An 18,204-nucleotide genomic window follows, 5' to 3' on the forward strand; every position below is an offset into this window, starting at 1 on the left:
TAACCACAGGCCACTTTAGGTCACTTACAGAATGTCCAGAATGCAGCAGCTCATGGTCTGACAGGGACAAGAAAATATGACCATATCACCCCTGTACTGGATGACCTCCACTAGCTTCCTGTTAAGTTCAGGATAGATTTAAGATTTTGTTGCTGGTTTTTCAAATGTCTGCACGGGCAGGCTCCATCGTACTTGAGCGACCTTGTTCAGCCGTATGTCCCATCCAGGGCACTAAGATCAGCTGATCTCCATCTGCTAGCTACACGCAGATCACGACTCAAAAGGGTGCTAGAGCCTCCTCTGTGGCGGCTCCTACAGCTTGCCCCTGGATAAAAAGACAGCTGATATGCTGGCCTCTTTCAAAATGCATCTGAAAACACATTCGTATTCTCTGGCATTTTAGAAACAATTAGGTGGCTGCAGGTTTCTCTTACATCTCTTATTTATTTTAATTTGATTAGCGATTCTTCATTGTTGTTTTATGATTATTTGAACTTGTACTACATATTTAGCTTTAGTTGCTTGTGGCTCTAATATTTCATAATGCTTTGTTGGATTTTAAGTTTTTTAATAGATTTTTAATACTATTACTGTTGTGCAGCCCTTTTGGGTAATGGTGTTGCCGTTAAAATGTGCTATATAAAAAAGGTTGACTTGACTTTATATATATACATTAAAAAAATTCTAATATATGTATGTATGTATATATATATATATATATATATATATATATTAGGGCTGCAGCTATTGAATATTTTTGTAATCGAGTACTCTATCGAATCTTTTTTTCGATTAATCGAGTACTCTAATAAATTACCCTTTTGTGTTTGTAAACCATTTTATCAAATAGCATGTTATAAAATATGAAAGACCTCTCAAAATGAGAAAGCAATTGCCAGTTATTCTTCAAGTTTTATTCAAAATTAAGTTTGCAAAACTTCAGCACTTCAACTTTACTTCACAGTAAACAAATTCGTGTGCAAAAAATAAGTAAACAACCTGAGCCGATTTTCCCCTCGTGCGAGAATCTACCAGCCTGCAAGCCAGACAAAAACTAGGAGGATAACTGTTGAAGTAGCGCTGCGAGCGGCTGCGGCCCAAACAGAACCAGAACCGCTCACGGCGCATGCGCAAACAGCTCGCCGGCTGTTTCCCTATTAACACACGTCCGTTTTAATTTCTACACTTTTTTTCCTCACACAATAACAAGGATTGTCGAGAAAGCATGTTTGCTGTGGTTTTGTCAAATTATACTGATCACAAAACATTTATTTACTTTCTTTCGTTTTCCTCCACCACTCTCATAAATACCTGCGTCCTCCTGCAGCAATCCCGAGGGACACAAATATCAATAACAACACAATAAAAAGTCCGACATATTGTGTAAAAACTGCAATTTTTAGCACATTTTAAGTCCGACGTGTTGCTACCAGACGTACGGTGTGAGCTGAAACTGACTGCTACAAACGAAAAAGTCGCACAGTGTCTGCAGAATACATAGAAATAAAGGCTAAAATGCACTATCTTGTAGAGGATCCGAGTCCGCTTGCAGAAGTGACATTTACAGGTGCTGCAGCACGGAAGATGTGATGTTGTGGTAGGCTAAATCCATTTTACAGTATTTATACTGGACTACGTTTTCCACCTTACGACGTGAAAAATGGTTCCACAACTTTAAGTTGTCCACCATGGCTTAAGAGAAAGTTAAGTTACATTCGCTACTCGCAGTGCAGTGGGCATGTGCGTCACTTATTTCGGTCCGGGTGAAACATGACCCCGTGCGTTTGCAAAACCATGAATTAATTAAATATGAATTAAACGAATCCTCGAGGCAGAGAATTTGACTCGAGGATTTTTTGTACTCGAATTATTCGAGGTACTCGAGGAATCGTTTCAGCCCTAATATATATATATATATATATATGTGTGTGTGTGTGTGTGTGTGTGTGTGTGTGTGTGTGTGTGTGTGTGTGTATACGCACAGTTCAAATTGTATGGGGCTCTACAGGACGAGGGTGGACTTAGCAAAAACAAGATGTATTGCCCACATCAAATCACATCATCCTGTTTACAGATTTCTAAAAAATTATGCTAAATTCCTAAAACTTGCTGCTTCAAGCAACATTTGAGGGTAATTGTTTAATTAGCAATAAAACAATTTCTTGTTTTTTAATATGTCCCGTCCTGTCAGTTGAAGCAGATAGAATGGTTGATCTGGGTGCCATAACGCACCAGAGCGGTTTTACTCTACAGTAGGAGAGATGTGGGATTTTACTCCTGTTCAGCAGTAGCCTTTGTTATGTTTGTGGCACGTTAGACCACATTTGCTTTAGTGGACAGGTGGGTAGAAAAGAGATATACTACACAAACAGGGAAAGAGAGGATGCGGGACTGGAGGGACAGTACACAACAAATAGACAACCGACAACCAATACACAGACAGGACAATACAGTGGGGTCATTGTGATAATTTTTTACAATATTAATATTAATAATAATAATAATAATAATAATAATAATAATAATAATAATAATAATAATAATAATAATAATGTACAAGAAAAAATGAAATAGGAACAGTTAAATGGTATTGACCACATTTATAGCTGTGGGTACCTTTGGGCTTCTTATAGAATATGTTATAAATTGCTTTCAAAGGTGGGGACGGGGGGCACAAATTGCTTGAGGGGTGGTGGGAAGATCATTGTTTTTTTTTTACTTGTTTGAAAGAAAGGGGGAAAAAGATTGGTGGTTATTTACTGATTGATATCAACTGTTCTATTTCCAGGGTGAAATAGATACACAACCTACTCCTTTAAGGGACACTGCACCATTTTCCTATTTTTAAATCATTTTCTGGAGTCAGTATGTGCTAAAACAATCATTTACATTTAATTAATGAAATGTTACTCAGACCCCTCAATTCCTGGAAAACATCCCAGTTCTTGCTTGGCCAGGATACTCGTGGATTTGTGAACAGTATTTGAGTGCAATGGGTCAGCTTTGTGTTGTGTTTATATTTCTGTTCAGTGTACCTCAATAATGTCCTTTTTGTTGTTACTTTGCCCTTGTCTTCTTGAGTGTCTTGAAAGCCCCTTATAGATAAAACCCAATAGTTTTACTATTATACATGGTTACAGATTGCAGCGAATGTTGAGTACAATATGCACACAGCTAAGCCACGTTCAGTTTTACCAAATATTTACAGAGAGATGATATAAAAAATGGTTCGTAGAAACTTGAAACTTCACAAATAATTATGAATAAAAGACAGGGATCTTTTTTCTCTTGGAAAACATTGATTTTCTTTCCAGGGTGCTGCTAGTGGAGAAGACTGACATCAGGCTGGGAGAGAGCTTATTTACTCAGGTATTAAACGACCCCGGCACAACAACAAACACTCCATGGGTGCATGTGGGCTAGGGGGAAACTTTTGGTTTTACGCAACAATAAAACAGCCAGTGATCTGAATCTTGGGTTGGCTGAAGAACTGACTGCTGGCCAAGCCACAGTCATTTAAGGTAACAGAGAGAAACCGTTAGGACTCGGTTAGACTGACTGATAACTCTTATGGTTGAGAAGAAGAAAAAATTATTTTCTATATAGGCGCTTCACAAGAAACAATACAAACTTTAAACAACTATTTTAAAAGATCATAATAAAAATGAGAGAAAATAAATGAAAATCAAGAAAAGAAAAACAAGAATGAGAATAAAAAGGAAAAAAGTAAACATAGGAGCCCCGAAAAATCCTGAATTTACAGAAACACTGGCTCAAAAATAAGCTAGTGAGAAAGTAGAGGTTGCAGTAGTCTAAGTAAACAGGGTCGATCCACCATGTTTGTAAAGTCCACTCATGAAGGGGACAGAAAGAAAGACCACTGAAGAATGAGGGTGAACAGACCAATTTGGTGAACTCACCGATGTTTAAAGACCCACTCCAATGAAAATTGTGGTTTTTCTGTTTTTTACCTTTTCTTTAGGCATTTTTCTAATGCTACAGGACACATCTAAATGTAAGCTCTAAGTGGTATTTCTGCATTCATATTGGTGTGAATCAGCAGCAAATTAAAAAATGCAGCCTACTGACTTGTGATGTCACAAACCCACTGGGTGGAGCACAAACTCCACTTCGCTCTGCTCCCTCAGTTCTGTGGAGTATTATCAACATTCAAATGTCAAATGGATAGCTCAGCTAGTAAGACACCAGACTAAGATGCAGCTAGCACATATGACACTTTGGCTCAGTTGTTTGTTTTTTACAGTATTACATTAATACAGTAATAAGACGCCCACATGTTAATTAATAAATGTCCAAATGAGACGTGCTGAAAGACGTGGAAATCACGGCCAGAAAAAAGTCAGTTCAACTTTCATTTTGGAACCATTTTTCAACCACGAAGTCTAAGACTGATGTCGTTTCAACGGTCATCAAACGTCTGAATGTTTGCTGGGACCATTTATCTATGGGGCAGTAAAGCCAGTGCTTCATGCTGTAGCTGCTGCTTATTAACCTAACCTTATTTCAGCTGTGGTAACGCGATGTATGATATAATGAAGTGTAATGCCTTTTACATGGGCAGGTTTACGGCAGTTCTGACACAAACCTGACAGATTTCTTCAAATTAGTTTAGAAAGTTGGACCGAGCTCGAGCTCGCACACAAGCTGGTCAGAGAGGGCGAAGCAGTGCACCGTGAAGGAGAGAATCAGACTGGTGGAGTGAAGGAGGAGCTCATGTAAGTCAGGGGTCTTACTAGTGTCCCTGTCCTCGGCCCCGCCCACAACCCAGAGGTGAATCATTAATGAGCTACTGACACTATGTAGAAACTAAGTACTAGAAAATGGCACAGGTTTTGTAATTTTGGCTAAGAACAGCACAACCATAGTTTAAAGGCCACTGAGAACTATTTAAAACAGCTAAAAAAGATTATTAGAGTGGGACATTAAAAAAAGGAACCACACTTTAAGTGAAGTGTTACTCTTACCTAGATCCCCACTTGTTTACCTCATTTTCTTTCAAGTTTGCAGATGAACGTAAAATAGAAATGGGTAAAGTTAGCAGTGACAAGTTTAAAAGAGTGGCTGGTGCGGCAAGGCCAAGCACAGGTGCCATCTTGTTACCAGATGGAAGTGGACATTTTAATGCCTTTTCTGAGAAAAGTTTTGTCATTTTTTCCCTGTTAACTTTAAACTAAAATCATCTTTCAAACACATGTTCATGGACTGATTTCTGCCTTCAGTCTACTGTCTTTCTGTTTTTTCCTTCTTTATATTTTTTTCTTCATATTTTTTTTTACCTTTTGCTCATTTAAGCTCATTTAGGACTTCAGCAAGCAGGTGGACATTCAGTGAAAGGCAGGGCAAGGTTAATTTATTTATAGCTTGCATTATCATACACAAAGGTCATTCAGTGTGCTTTACAGTGTGAAACTAATGATAAAATATAAAAGATAAAAATGTTAGAAACAGTCAAAGTATAGCTACTCAGCACTCATGTGTGGGAAAGGCAGCAGAGAACAATGCAGTTTTTAGCAATATGTGTGTGTGTGTGTGTGTGTGTGTGTGTGTGTGTGTGTGTGTGTGTGTGTGTGTGTGCGTGCGTGCGTGCGTGCGCGTGTGCACATGTGTCTGTGTGTGTGGAGAGAGCAAGAAAGGGAGAGATAGTTTCTTCAGCCTTATTCAGGTAGATGAGGAATGCAGGCCGGTGAGGACATGTCAATAGTGCAGATAAACACTGTATATTTTTTTATGCGGTACACTAACCCTACACCGTCCACGAAAGCCCATGCACACACATCCAACCTTCCACGATCTCGTATGAACACAAGACGTAAACTAGCATGCAAGGTAATGAGTTTTTAATGAACCTGCAGCTTCGGCAGCACACGCATGTCCTGCAGTAAGCTCTAACCTCTGATGTGAACCTCCTAATCAAACATCTGGAAACTGTTAGGAAAATCGTCTCTTTAGCCTGTCTTTCACCCAGTTGTCGGCATAAGAGCCCATAATGAAACGCCTCCTTGGGTTTGCGTGTCTGTCATCATGAGAGGCTGAACTGCCTTGTCTGTCAACACAGATCAAAAGGCATTTATCACACTGGTGGGTTTTAAACATGCCCTGCATAGTTTATATTGAAACAATTATGATAGACAGGCATGACAGGGCACATCCCATTGGCACTCAAGTGGGGCTGAAGTGCCTGGGTAACAAGATAAGTGAGAAGAGAACTGCCTGTCACTAGAAACTAATTCAGTGCCACATTAGTTTGGACCACCCCACAAGGTAGCACTCATCCCGCCACTAACAACGTTTCATACAAGGCTAAATGTTGGAAATGATAGCTTTTCCTTTGTGCAGCTAAACATAAGTAACACCAAGATTGTTAAAGTATATATATACTGTAAGTGCCACTAAAGCTCCACATTCCCTAGATATATGCTACTTTTACCTGTGCAGGATAGTTAGTTCATTCTCTCTTAAAAATATTGTTGAAAAACATCCAAAAATAAAAAAGAAAATTTGTCGTTCAGACATTTGTCAGAATCACACATTTTATAGATTGGTAACGGTATGAAAGTGATTTTTACCTTTTTTATTCTCTTTCACTGAAGGAATTATGGTTTTCAGATTAATGGCTGTTGTAGTTGGCACAAATGGTAATGGAAGCCATCAAGCTGGTGTTTGGTTTGTATAGAGAACTACAGACACAGACTGTTCCATGGTCATGCGGGATTCCACAGAGCTCAATAATTGGTCCTCTAATTTTTTTGTCTATATTTTCTGTTTTTAAGTTCCATTTTCAGGAGGCAGAGAATTGTCTGCAATTGCTAGGCAGAGGATTCACATGTAAATGCCCCTGATGGCTACAACATAACATTTCTGGCTGTTTGTTTGGATGTATACCTTACTGGACTGATCTTTACTTTCTAAAGTATTAATGGAACAAATGCTAAGATAATTGTCTTTGCTACCGGTACCACCAGTGGGTCTACTACTGTGGACTTTGGCCCTCTGGCACTGCATTGGAAGCCAACAGTAACAAACTTGGGTTTTAAAATGGACAGCAATCTTAAGATGGACAGTCAGATTAATCTGCGTTCACTCCTAAAATGATGCGTGACTTGGTGACTACTTTGGGGACAGCCCTTATGAAAATTATTAACACTAGTCCAACAGTGTTACCAACAGAGAAAAAAAACTGTTGAACAGCCAATATTAAAAAAAACCTGGCCTGGATTACTCCAGTTAAAAGTATTTCCACCCCATCTCAAAAGTCTCTTTCCTTTAGAAAAATTGGGAAAAGATTGTTCACGCTCAAACCTCTGCACACCTTGATAGCAGTTCACTATTGGATGTGTTTCAGTCAGCATTCAGGCAACACCATAGAACTGAATCTGCCCTTATTAGGGTGTTAAAGGAAATATTAATGGCATCTGATTCTGGGTGTCAGGTTCTGTTGTTCTTTTTGCATCTTTCTTTAGCCTGTGATAGTCAACCATCATTTTCTGCTGCACCGACTGGAGTCTTAGGTGGAGCTGGCAGGTACTGCCTTAGATTGGTTCCGATCCTACATAGCAAACTGATCCATCACTGTTAAGATTGGAGACTGTGCCACTCCCTGCCTCTTGCTGCCATGAGGTGTGCCGCAAGGCTCCGTCCTTAGGACTCTCCTGTTCTTCATATATCTCCTTCCACTGGGCAAAATCATGGAACATCATGGTCTCAATTATCACATCTATGCTGATGATTACCAGATCTATGTGGCATTGAATAACCAAAAGGCAGGCTCTTAATTTTCCAACTGCTTGGCTAAGTGAATGGGCTGGCTGGCTGCCAACTTCCTCAAATAAATGAAAAACTGAGTATCCTTTTTGATCCCTGCAATGCCTCTAGCTCTCTTTCTGCCTAGGACCTTACAAACCTTGTTCCTAGGCAATGGAGGTCATCAGACCTGCATATCCAGAAGCAGAGAAAGAGGCTAAACATTAAATGTTCTTTAAATTACATTCTATAGTTTTTGGAAGTTTTTGTTCATTAATGAGAAAATAGCTGAACACTATAAAAACCTGACACTGCTGCTTAGTGCAGGGTACAGGGTCAGGGACTGAAAAGGAACAGTAGCTCCTCTTGTGTTCTCAAAAAGTTATGTTACTAATCCATTCTAAATCAATTTCTAATCATTCACACAAATTAGATTGTTATTCATTATCTGAAAATATCTGATTAGTTAATAAACAAAATGTTTCGTTGTTGATTTCGTTGTTCGTTTGTTGATTTTCAGAATGTCACTATTTTCCTTGTACTTTTTAATAATATTGGTGTATTGAAATACAGAGAAATCAACTTGTGAATACAGTGCATGTTAATATAGCAAGTATACTATTTTTTAACATAGTAAGCATATTCACACATGAAAAATATCAATGTGAATTAATCATATGGCAGTAGCTCTTCTGTACTTTCATTGTGTAAAAGTAGCTCACAAGCCCAAAAAGGTTGGAGACCAATGATCTATAGCATTGGTGGGGCGCGGTGTCCGACAAGTTTCTGTGCTGGAGCCTCTACTCTTGTTCCTCTTTCTGCTCCATCTTCAGCACGTCCTGAGCTCCTTTAAAGGAATCTCCTACCATCTTTATGCAGGTGACATCCAACTGTACATCTCATTTAAGCCGCATGAGATGTCTAAGCTGCAGCTGTTACACACCTGCCTAGACTATTAAAACCTGGATGGCTGGGAGCTTTCTTCAGCTGAATGAAGATAAGACTGAGATCCTCATCTGTGCCCCAGACAAGCTGCTTCCCAAAGTCAGAAACTCTCTTGGTCAGCTTTCTTCTCACACCAAACCTTCTGTCAGGAATCTTGGTGTGACCTTTGACCCAGCTCTCACCCTGGATTCTCATGTCAGTTCTCTTGTTCGCTCTTCCTTCTTCCATCTCAGGAACATCGCTAAGCTGAGTCCCATTCTGTCCCGCTCTGAATTGAGACAGTTATCCACACCTTCATCTCCTCACGCTTAGACTACTGCAACTCTCTTTTCACGTGTCTGAGCAGAACCTCCCTGAACCCTCTGCAGGTGGTTCAGAATGCCTGTGCTCGGCTTCTGACCAAGTCCTCCAAAAACACCAACATCACCCCGCTTCTCCTCCAGCTTCACTGGCTGCCAGTCAACTTCAGGGTTCATTTCAAGATCCTGGTTCTGGTCTATAGGGCCTTACATGGACAAGCACCATCTTACATTGGTGATCTTCTTAGTCCCTACACCCCCAGCAGGTCCCTGAGGTCCAGTGACCAAAGCCTACTGGTTGTGCAGCACCAGGCTAAAGACCAAAGGTGACAGATCATTTGCTGCTGTGGCCCCCAGACTCTGGAACTCTCTCCCCCTGAGCCTGAGATCAGTGGACTCAGTGATCTCCTTTAAAAGCAGCTGAAAACACACCTGTTTAGGCTCTGGTGTGACCTTCGTCACCACCCTCTCCTTATTCTGCTCTTATTCCGCCTTTCCCAGAATGCACTGATTTCCCTCTCTACTATTCATTTTCTTTCTTCCTTTCCTTGCATTTTTTAAATCACAATTTAGTTTATCATTTCAAATATATTTTTAAACATTTTTTAAAATCTTTTTCATACGTTCATTTTGTTTTTGTGAAGCACCTCGTGACTTTGATCGTTTTTTTTTCTTTCTTTCTTTCTCTCTTTCTTTCTTTCTTTCTTTCTTTCTTTCTTTCTTTCTTTCTTTCTTTCTTTCTTTCTTTTCAAGTCCTTTCTCAGACTTTGAGATTAAATGTGGAGCTTCATCATCCAGGGGTAACTGAGTAGATAAATAGCCCACTAGAAGGAGACCCTACAGCAGTCCAAATGGATTTCTCATCCTCTCAGGCATGTAAATGTCAAGGATTCCCTCTAGAAGAGCTTGGCAGAGAGTTGGCTATAGTCTCCTTCCTGAACCTATTACTTCTGTAACTTAGATTGGATGTGTGCAGATTGAACATTGGAAGGACGGGTGGAAGGACAGATGGATTTTGTTTCTTTCTTATGAATATATTTGGAATACCTGATTTACAACCCAATTATAGGTAATTTGATGTAACATGTGAAAATGTTTCTATATAAAGCTTGGAGCATTTGACCATATTTTGGATTATTTAACATTTAAACTTTGCAGACTTTGAATCTGAGAAAATTACATTTGAAAAAAAAATTGTGTTTGAGGGGTTATTTTACAAAAACAGATAAAAGTGTCATAAGCTGTCCTGTCTCCCCACTCTATTCAGTCCTGTGTCTCTCCTGATTGCTCCCACCTGCCTCTTGTCTCCCAATCACTGTGGATCCCAGCTCCTCGTGTATTTAAACCCTCCCAGTTCTGTGTACCTTGTCTGTCCATTGTTTTCATGTCCTGTGTGTTCGTGATTAAAAACCCTCTAAACGTGCCTGCCTGCCTGCCTGCCTTCTTGCCTTCTTCCCCGCATATGGATCCTCACATCCGCTTCACTCACCTGCGCACCTGTGACAAAACGCCTTTTTTGAACAAAATCATCAAACTTAATTTTGACTGAAATAATAAGAATTAAATAATAGAAATATGGATATTGGGGAAATTAAAACAAAGAGACATCTGCTTTTGCTAATGAACTCTTCATTTATTCTGAAAGATTTGAACATGCCACCTTAGAAACCCTTGTATGATTCCAAGTTATGTCATGTTTGCTCAACTTGTCATGCAGAATAATCATAATAAAGTTACTATCTGGAGTTTTCCCCTTTCAGGAGTTATTTATGATTTTTCAGAAATCCATAAAGTGTCTTATCATGTATTCAATTCAAATTCAATTCAAAGATATTTTATTAATCCCAGAGGGAAATTAGAGTTTCAGTACACACAATTCTGAGATCAGACATACATACATAGGCATAGACACCTGACAAGAATTGGTGACTGTGGTCATTCGCAATCCGAGTTGTTCAGGTGGAGGAAAAAAAGGCACTTCAGAGTTACCCTCCACAGGGAGGGCAGCTTTGATATGCAAAAAAACACCTCAGACAGAAATGAAACAGACTTCAGACATCACACACATAAGTGTCCACTAGGTGGGGCGGTAGGGTTGGGAACTGTCCACACATCAGTGCATGCAGCCACGATAAGCAGCGCTCGTCACCTCCGTTTGGACAGGGGGAGGAGGCCATTGGGCTTTAGAGAGCACAGTGACTCCTGGAACGATTCAACGGCCTTCGGCCGCAGTCCCGCCCAGGCTGGGATAGGGAGACAGAGTTGCCGCGGCGACGGCAGCATTCCACATTTCTTCTGAGGGGGGAGTATTCGCTTCAGCCTCACAGGCTCAAGGGCACAAGATTCAGATAAGAAATTGTTTTGGGGCCAGACAGAGATAATTTCCTCTCTGTCTTAAAGTTCCGTTGGTCCTCAACCCCTTAATCCAATGATGGCGTAAACTAATCTATCCCAATCCATGCTGATTCGTCCACTCGCTCCTAGATGGAATCCACCTTCTGTGCCAGAGCCTGAATCTCAGCCAAAGTTCCAAGCTTACGACTCATCTTGACAATTATATGAGTTTGTACATTCACAGTACGGTGTAATCCATCTCTGAGTTCCGGGATTGAGACAATATTCCTCGACAGCTTGTTAATTTTCCGGTAAGCCAGATAACCTCCCAGGCCAAAAAGCAGGAAACCTGACACCAACACCACGAATATCCAGATGTCTTCAGAATCCTCCACAAACAGTTGAGATAAGCAGATCAAGTTCCACTGTTTCCAGGAGCCCATGATATGCCCAACTGGATCTGTCCCAGAGGGGCACCCAGGAGCCCCTTCTCCTGTTCTCATCGTTGAAAAAATTTTGTCAATCGCGCTGAGAGACCAACTGACCAGGTCCATTTTTAATAATTTCCAGTTTCCAGAAAAAATGCAGAAGCGCCGTACACCCAAAGACAGACAAAGAGCCTTGGGGATAAGATAGGGAGGAGAGGAGGAAAAAAGTGTCTGTACTCTCCAAGAGCCGGAAGAAGAATCGTGATACAATGTAGATAATGCATCTTATTTTTTTGCTAAGTCCGCCCCCATCCAGTAGAACTCAATGAACATATGAACTGAGCATTAACCAATAGCGTTAGACTACTGCTTACATACAGACATCAATCACAGAGCGTGCTCGAGCATTTAAGAACACACCTCCGTTGATACAGAGTTGGCGACCTTACTCATAGACAAGTAAGTCTTTAAAATATAAATATATGAAAAGACAACATAACATGAGCATAATAACTGTGAAAACTATGTGTTTTGGCTCTGTTTTGTTGACTAGAAGAGCGCGTTCATGAATGAGAGGTGATGATTTTGGCCGTAAATACAGAAGTGAAACAACTTGGTGTGATACGCTTGTCAGCCACTAGATGGTGTCCTCAGATAAAAGAAATAATCCGGACGGCTCCTTTAAGGGATGCTAGGAAGGCTTGCATAAAATATGATGCAACATTAAAAAGTGATTTTTAAGAAAATAATGGTTTGGCTTTGAATTTGGATTTGTAAAAAAAAATGAACTTGTTGCATTTTGTATTGCAGTTTGAAAGACTTTCCTCGTAAACTGAACTGGTTTGGGTTGGAGTTGGGTGTTGTGAGAAACGTAGGTCTTGTTGACTATTCTTTAGTTGACAGACTGATGACAGTAAGCTGACTAGCTCTGAGCTCCCAACAAGTTCAAGATTTATGAAGCCTGGGGGGTGATCAACAGCCAAATTATCTGGGCGTGGCAGAGCTGCTCTGCACTGTTTTTTATTTTTTTGTTTTTTGTTTTTTACCATTCCCACTCAATGGATCCCTTACTCCCACCCCAAAACCACCAACTTCTACACTACTGTAAATGCTGGGTTCATCTAGAACCACAAATTATCTAAAGAGACAGAGTAGAAATGTTCAGAAGAAGCACGAGGGACAGTTTTATTTTACAATAAAAAAATGTTATCCTTACATATCAGTTAACTCCGTTGGCATGGTGTATATGTTGGCAAATCTGTTGGCAAGGTGTGCATATATAAATACACTGCCCGGCCCCATAAAAACAAGTTTCCACCTGGATTTAACTAAGCAAATAGGTATGAGCCTCCTAATGGATAATTACTGCATTGGCAATAATCTTTCAGCTGTTAACAAGTTATTTAAAGTTACAGTGTGTAATTTTTACCGTCAATCTCTGGAAATATCCATCAAATTGTTGTTGACATTGAATTAAATGATGTCCAGTTGTTGAGAAATATTGGTGGATTCATAACATCTAACCATAAAAATCAGGTCTAAAATACATAGCGGGGTTAAGTCTCTGGGCAATGTCATATTAAATGCCACGTTTCCTAAAATGCATTTACTGTTTTGTAACAAACAGTTACAATACTTTCAACATTCATAAACGTTGTCGTTTTACATATTTACCTCTCCACTTGTTGCCTGTTATGAAAGGGAGTCTGATGCTTGTCATTTTGCTGGAGGTTCTGTTCCCAGGGATTTCTGACCCTAATGGCCATCCGTTGGTAAGGTCTTACTCACCCAGATATACACAAAAATACTGATTGCTTGCAATGATTTGGGTATGTACTGCTTCCTATCATCAGGGAAAATACACTTTAACCCCAACTAGTGAAATGAGTTGCTTCTCATTTCTTAAATAACCACGTCAAAAGACACGTCTTGGAGTCGTGGAAAAGCTGTTGGTTTGTTTGAGTAAAGACAGTGCAACAGGGTAAGAAGAGAGGCAAATGAAGTGATGAACCCATCATGCCTAGTGCTTACTGAACAAGCCTGTGGGGGTAATGCTATGATCTGGGGTTGCTGCAGTTAGTCAGGACTAGGTTCAGAAATAGGATGTGCTCCAAGAATGAGGTCAGCCAACTACCTGAGTATACTAAATGACCAGGTTATTCCATCTTCTCTGATGACACGGGCATATTCCAAGATGACAATGCCAGGATTCATCAGGCTCAAATAGTGAAAGAACGGTTTAGGAAGCATGAGACATCATTTCCACACATGGATTGGTCACCACAGAGTCCAGATCTTCACCCCATTAGAGAATCTATGGGGTGTGCTGGAGAAGACTTTGTACAGCGGTCAGACTCTACCATCATCAGTGCAAGATCTTGGTGAAATGTTAATGCAACACTGGATGGAAATAAGTCTTGTGACATGGCAGAAGCTTATGGAAACAATGCCACAGCAAAGGTGCGATGTAATGAAAGCTAAAGTCGAAATATGTCTGTGTGAACTTTCTTTTGGGTGGCGACTTTTTCTTCGGCACACTTTTAGGTGCACATTTTATGTGATGACCAGAATTTGGTTTTCTTTTAAAGAAATAATGATGTAAACAATCATGCAGCACAAAACCAATTATTTGTGGAATTGAGAAAAATTTGAAATGTATACATAATTTTATGTATATGTTTTTAGACAGTGCCCATGGACCAAATTAAGGATTTCTCTGGTCTTTTTTTTTCTGATAAGAGCATGAGTTTAAATAGAAAAGTTTTTTATGTGCACCAAAGCACAACTGCAGCATCTGTACCTGGAGACTTTTGCTGGAGTTTAGAGGAACTTCCAGTGGACAAGTGTATTGTCTGCATCTGTAGCTGGATGGCGCTGTCTTTACAACGATGGCTCCTTCAGGGTTGGGAAAAGGGGAAAGAGCAGGGGCCAAAGTGGGCCTCACTGTTTAAACATCACAAAGTTTGCTGGTGCGTCGTCTGCCTGCCGGCTCTGAGACAACTCCGACTTCAAGGCTTCACACACCTACATGTCACATTCTCAGACTATCTGACACTCAATTTGCAAACACACAAACTCACACACTCACTTGACATACTGTATTATAAAAATGTAAAGGAGCACTCTCATATTGCACAAAGATTTCTGTTCTGGATAAGCAAACAGAAATGTTCCTGTCACATGACCAGCATGCCCAGTTGCTATGGCGACTTCAACAATCGGTCTCCAAGAGGATGTCTTTGACCTGGGGGATTTGATTGGCTAGAGAATACCCTACAACACTATCTCTCACTCCAAGCTGAGCCTTTTTACTTTTACTATTGACCACAGTAAAGGTCAATGTAAGGATGGTGAGGGTGGAAGACACATTGTCGCCTTGTCAGGCCAGCTGACTGTCTTGCCTTGATCCAGGACAAGATAACATTAGATGAGCCCCCACACCACCACCACCACCACCTTGGGCCCAGGCCCCATTTCTCCCCCATTATCAGCGGGTCATGCCTTGTGTACAAACACACTGCAATGGTACACTTAGTAGTCTGGAAACACATTATATTGTCACGATCCGCCCCTGCCTTCCTGACTGTGTCTCTCTCCTGCCCTGATTAGTCCTTATTGTTCTCACCTGCCCCTCGTTAACCTGCCCATGTGTTCCTAGTTTTCCCTGTGTATTTATACCTCCCTCCTTGTACCAGTCTTCGTCAGATCATTGTGTTAGTTGTCAACGTTGTGTTTGTTCCTGCCGTTCCCGCCCTGTTATTAAATTCATTTTTACTTTATCCGAGCCTGCATCTTTGCCTCCTGAGCTGCTCTACCACACTTGGTCCATCATCTCCACACCCACAACGTGACATATATCTCTGGTCTGGTGTATGCCAAATGTATAGACTTTGAAGAGGAGGAAATGACATTTGACACAAAAGTGGTATTTGAAAGATTCCTTTGCAAAAACAGATAAAAGCCATGTTTGATCAAAATCACCAAACTTCATCTGACTTTTTATTGACTAAAATAAAAAGGATTAAACAATAAGATTTTGCATTTTGGGAAAAAGAATGAAAACAGTTATCTTTTTGGTAATGAAGTCTTCATTTATTCTTTGTGTGCGCGCGCGTGTGTGTGTGTGTGTGTGTGTGTGTGTGTGTGTGTGTGTGTGTATGTGTGTGTAAAGTGACTCAATGCCATGTTTCAATTTATTTTTCCTTTCTTCAAAGCTGCAATTAGTAAACAACTGTTCAGCGGTTTGAAGTATAATCTTGAAAAATATTGATACCACATTTTCATATTGGAGTAACATTGACAGTGCCTGTAAACAGGAACGGAGCTCACAGCCATGATTCAGTGCCTTGTCTAGAATTTGGGAGATGAGTGGGAGGCTTTACGTGAACCAGCGGGTCATTCAGATGTTTGTTTGGAGGAAAGCAAAAATGCACTAATGACTTCATTGGGATGTTGGGCCCAACTCTATAGCACCTTCTCCATGGACTAGATCATTGTTGGGCCACACGCTGGAGGTTCTGTCGCTAGTTGGCAAAGGCTGGGGCACAGGTGGAGCTGCCAATAGCATCTAGACTCTACTGTCAATACACGTGGCCTCTAGACTTTTCAGTAGGTTTGAACAATCACATCTTCACTGACCTTTGCAGGTTTTGCCATCAGGCTGCAGGGTGAATCCTACAGGGCAGCTACAGCGCACCCCGGTGGCTGTGTCCTTACATGTCCTGTCACAGCCCCCATTGTTTACAGCGCAGGTCTCTAAAGAGAGATGGAAAAATAAAAAGAACAGCAGTTAATATCTTGATTGCTGCTTAAAGGAAACATGCAAATACAGACACTGAGGTTAAAAGTGATTCAGGCAAAGATCCATAGAAGAATACACAATCTGTATTCTCTGATTCTCATGAAGCTTTTTGTCAACACAGAGGTGAAGAAATTATATCAAAATGTGCAAATGAAAAAAATGTTTCATAAAGTTAAAAAACTCATTAAAATGTATTTACTCAGAGACTCACACCAAGATTTGAAGCATTCAAAATGAGAAGACACGACATTGTGCAAACAACTTATAATTCTTCGGACCAATGGTTAATCCTGTATCCAAGAGTGACAAAAAGTCTGTTAATTTACACCAAGAAGTAAGTTTGGGTTAGCAGATGGAAAAATAAGGTTAGTACACTGAGTATTGTGAGGCTAGAGCCCACTATCAGAGTCAGAGTGTATATTTTTCTTCTAAAAAAATTTCTTGTACGTGTTGCATATAAGGTTTGCTGGGACTTGTGAATATTGCCTAAGCTGATCCTAAAACAAATGGTAACTCTAGCTTACCGGCTAAGCTACTGTTGCTTTAGCAAGGCTCAGCAAACCTTTGCCCAGTGGGCCTGACGAATTGCTGAGGAGGCTGAAATTTGACATTGACATGTTTGTTGAAAGGGATTAATTAAAAGCAAACTTTCTAAAGAATTTTACATAGTAAACGCTTTGCTTTTAATGGCCTTGACTTGATTTGTCTGAAAGAAATATCTTTTTTTAAATGTCCTCAGCTTTTTGATTAAAAACATGAATTCAAGGTCTGTGTTCAACTTTTAAACACCAAATATGATTTAGATTGGGATTTGCAATGTTTTTCCAAACAACACCAGACCGTTTAGTCACTGTAAAATAAATTACCAAGAGCATGCGTGCTAAAAGAAAGCGAATGGGAAGCAATTAAATAAAATCCCCTGGAAAGCGCTCCTCTGTTAGTGTATCAGAATACAGTATCACATTGGTATTGTATCATGTTAATGGGTACATAGCTGAGGACAGACCGTAACCAGCGCAATACTGCCACCACAGACGTCTTGTGAACGTGCCGTGGCAGCATGACGTTGCGGGAATTTTGCGGCATTCGTGCTGCTATGCTTGGTAGGGATATTGCCGCAACGCCAGACTTGGGAATGCGTTATACGCCTTGGCGCAACAGAGGGAAGTGTCATGATCACATGGGGAGTTAGGAGCTTTGGACGGCCACCATATTAAAAATGAAAGTAAACACGGGTGATAAGTTTCACTTTTGTAAACAGAATCAGCTGAGATGATAAACAAAAGCGATGCAGAGCTCCAGGAGCTTCTATCTGTTAGAGCTGGAGGTCAGATCACCAGAGACTTTACGGAGAGTGTGGAGGACATCCAACTTTAGGAGCGGCTTGTCAAAACAACTTAATGAGCGCGGCTTAAATCACAACAAAAAGTGAGTCTGCGGAAGTGCAGAGACTGCTCCCATACCCACTTTGTACCACCATTGCATAATCTTTTGTAAAAATGACACAATTGCGCCCCATTACCACCACGTTCTGACCAGTTAGAAATGGCCTACGTTTTCCTGGTGCTGCCACGGCATTGCAGCAAATTGGCAGCATTTTTTTCTAAAAGAGGTTCATAGACACATTAAACACCCT

The 18,204-nt window shown here is 40.5% G+C and overlaps 1 protein-coding gene across 3 annotated transcripts in view; it reads right to left on the reverse strand.

Annotated features, from left to right (window-relative positions):
* Positions 1-18,204, reverse strand: part of scube1 (signal peptide, CUB domain, EGF-like 1) — a 187,911-nt gene that overhangs the window by 39,376 nt on the left and 130,331 nt on the right. For all 3 annotated transcript variants that reach the window (XM_015953650.3, XM_054739471.2, XM_054739470.2), the window contains one exon: positions 16,406-16,522. In XM_015953650.3, coding sequence (XP_015809136.1) covers positions 16,406-16,522 — 117 coding nt within the window. The remainder of the gene's footprint in view (positions 1-16,405; positions 16,523-18,204) is intronic.

This window comes from Nothobranchius furzeri, chromosome 1, assembly GCF_043380555.1.
Source record: "Nothobranchius furzeri strain GRZ-AD chromosome 1, NfurGRZ-RIMD1, whole genome shotgun sequence".
In the NCBI taxonomy this organism is placed as follows: Eukaryota; Metazoa; Chordata; class Actinopteri; order Cyprinodontiformes; family Nothobranchiidae; genus Nothobranchius; species Nothobranchius furzeri.